Source organism: Gobius niger, assembly GCF_951799975.1.
Source record: "Gobius niger genome assembly, chromosome: 16".
NCBI classification, from domain to species: domain Eukaryota; kingdom Metazoa; phylum Chordata; class Actinopteri; order Gobiiformes; family Gobiidae; genus Gobius; species Gobius niger.
In genome coordinates this window covers 30,734,726-30,736,524 of record NC_136867.1, presented here as the reverse complement: position 1 = coordinate 30,736,524, position 1,799 = coordinate 30,734,726, and the positions used below count along the sequence as shown (strand labels likewise).

Genomic DNA, 1,799 nt, shown 5'->3' with positions numbered 1-1,799 from the left:
TTCTTGACAGATTTTTGACAGAACACGACAATTCCCAATAACTCGCAGCAGCTCACAACAGCTCGCAGCAGCTCACAACAGCTCGCAGCAGCTCGCAACAGTGCGGGACGCATATTCGTGACCGTGCGTAATAATTCGTGCCATTAATCGTAACACGCAGTAACACACAAATTGAATAAAGCTACCAATATGCTTCCATACAAATGAAGTGTTTATTTCTTTGAAGGTTTGATAATGAATGTGATCTGGAGCATAAATGTTTTACAGCAACAGCACAATTATATTATTGACACAGAAACAGAACTACAGTGACGTGAAAGAGCCGTTCTAAAGAGCCGTTCTAAAGAGCCGTTCTAAAGAGCCGGTCATGAACGCCGAGTCTCACATGGGGAACAGCAGGTGACCACTGAACGTGCTGTGGTGATTTTCATTATCATAGATTATATAGTTCTTATGCAGACGCAGAAACACCACGTCTCCGGCCTCCAGGATCAGAGTGACTCCATTGGCCGCGGTGCCGTATCCATTTGTCTGATTTTCACCTGCAATAAAAACATGTTCTCCGTTCTTCATTAACTTGACCGCTGAAGCTCCATGAGCCATAACGTAGAACTCAAAGTGATAGGCTCCTCTCACCGGGGCAGTGAATAACCCTGTAGGAGACACAGTTTAGTGTTGACAAACTTCAGTGAGACATATTTCCTGTAAGTTCCTTCACCTGTGTGTGGGCTGTAGGCCTGTCCAATGTTGGAGACCACATGTTTGAACTCCAGAGTGGTGTGAGCGCTGAAAGGTCCAAGTGTTCCATGGCCTGATTCCCTCAAAGAGGCAGAGAAAGCCACTTGTCCCACTGGAATGACAAGTTTAACAACGACATCACAGGTTGAAGTCGATGCTTTTGTGAAAATAACATTCCTGTAGTTTGTAATGTTCTTCTTCTGGTTCCAAAGCATCAGTAAAAGTCTCACCTGCTCTGTCTCTCCTCAGAGACTCCACTTGGTTTTCAGTCTCGTTGGTCCGAGTCTTTAAGCTCTTTAGTTCAGAGGCTTGAGCTGAAGCAAAACAATGAGTCTTAAATCAGTCCAGAACAAAGCAACGAATTGTCTCAAACACACTTTGCCGAATCAGAGAGAAGTGTCGTCTTTAATCTCACCTTGGTCGTGTGTTTGCATCTGCTCGATCCTGACTTCATATTTAGACAGTTTTGCGTTTTGTTCTGACAGAGAGAGCAGTCCGGTTAGGGCAGAGCAGCATTGTTAAAGAAGCTTCATTCTCACCTTGGTTGAGCGTCTGCAGCTGCTGGATCATCAGTCTGTTCTCGGCCTGTTTGACGCTCATCTCTCGGAGCACAGCCTGGAGGTCTGAGGGACAGGGCTGAGGCACATTCACACTCTCTGGACTTCCTTCTCTTTGTTCACTGATCTCATTGTCCTGACGTTCAGCTCCAGACTGAGAGCAGAGCAGCAGCAACAGACCCAACACACTCAGGATCTCCATCTCCAACCAAAACAGGGCAACGTCAAACCACAATTCACTTTTACTTTTGAGGAAAAGTAGAATTAAAAAATAATATTTATTTTTGCTAAATGTCACAAACTCAGGCCTGTCTTTGCGGATTTGAGTTTTTGAAGCCGGAGGAGAAATGAGGCGGCAGAGACGACAGACTGTTCAGAGTCGTGAATTCGCTCTTACGATTCTCAGTCGTCCTGTGTGAACCCCCCAGTTCTATAATCGTGTCGTGTGGACCCCCCCATTCTGTATAAAATCATTTACGATTATAAAAGTGGTGTAGTTTGTGC

General features: G+C 45.2%; 1 protein-coding gene across 1 annotated transcript; it reads right to left on the bottom strand.

Moving 5' to 3' along the window:
- Window positions 1–381: 381 nt before the first annotated feature.
- LOC306975890 (complement C1q-like protein 4) lies at window positions 382–1,497 on the bottom strand (the record flags this gene model as incomplete). Its single annotated transcript, XM_079573688.1, has 4 exons — window positions 382–653; window positions 719–850; window positions 969–1,052; window positions 1,278–1,497. The coding sequence occupies 4 exons, from the start codon at window positions 1,495–1,497 to the stop codon at window positions 382–384; spliced, it is 708 nt and encodes a 235-aa protein (XP_079429814.1).
- Window positions 1,498–1,799: the final 302 nt, after the last annotated feature.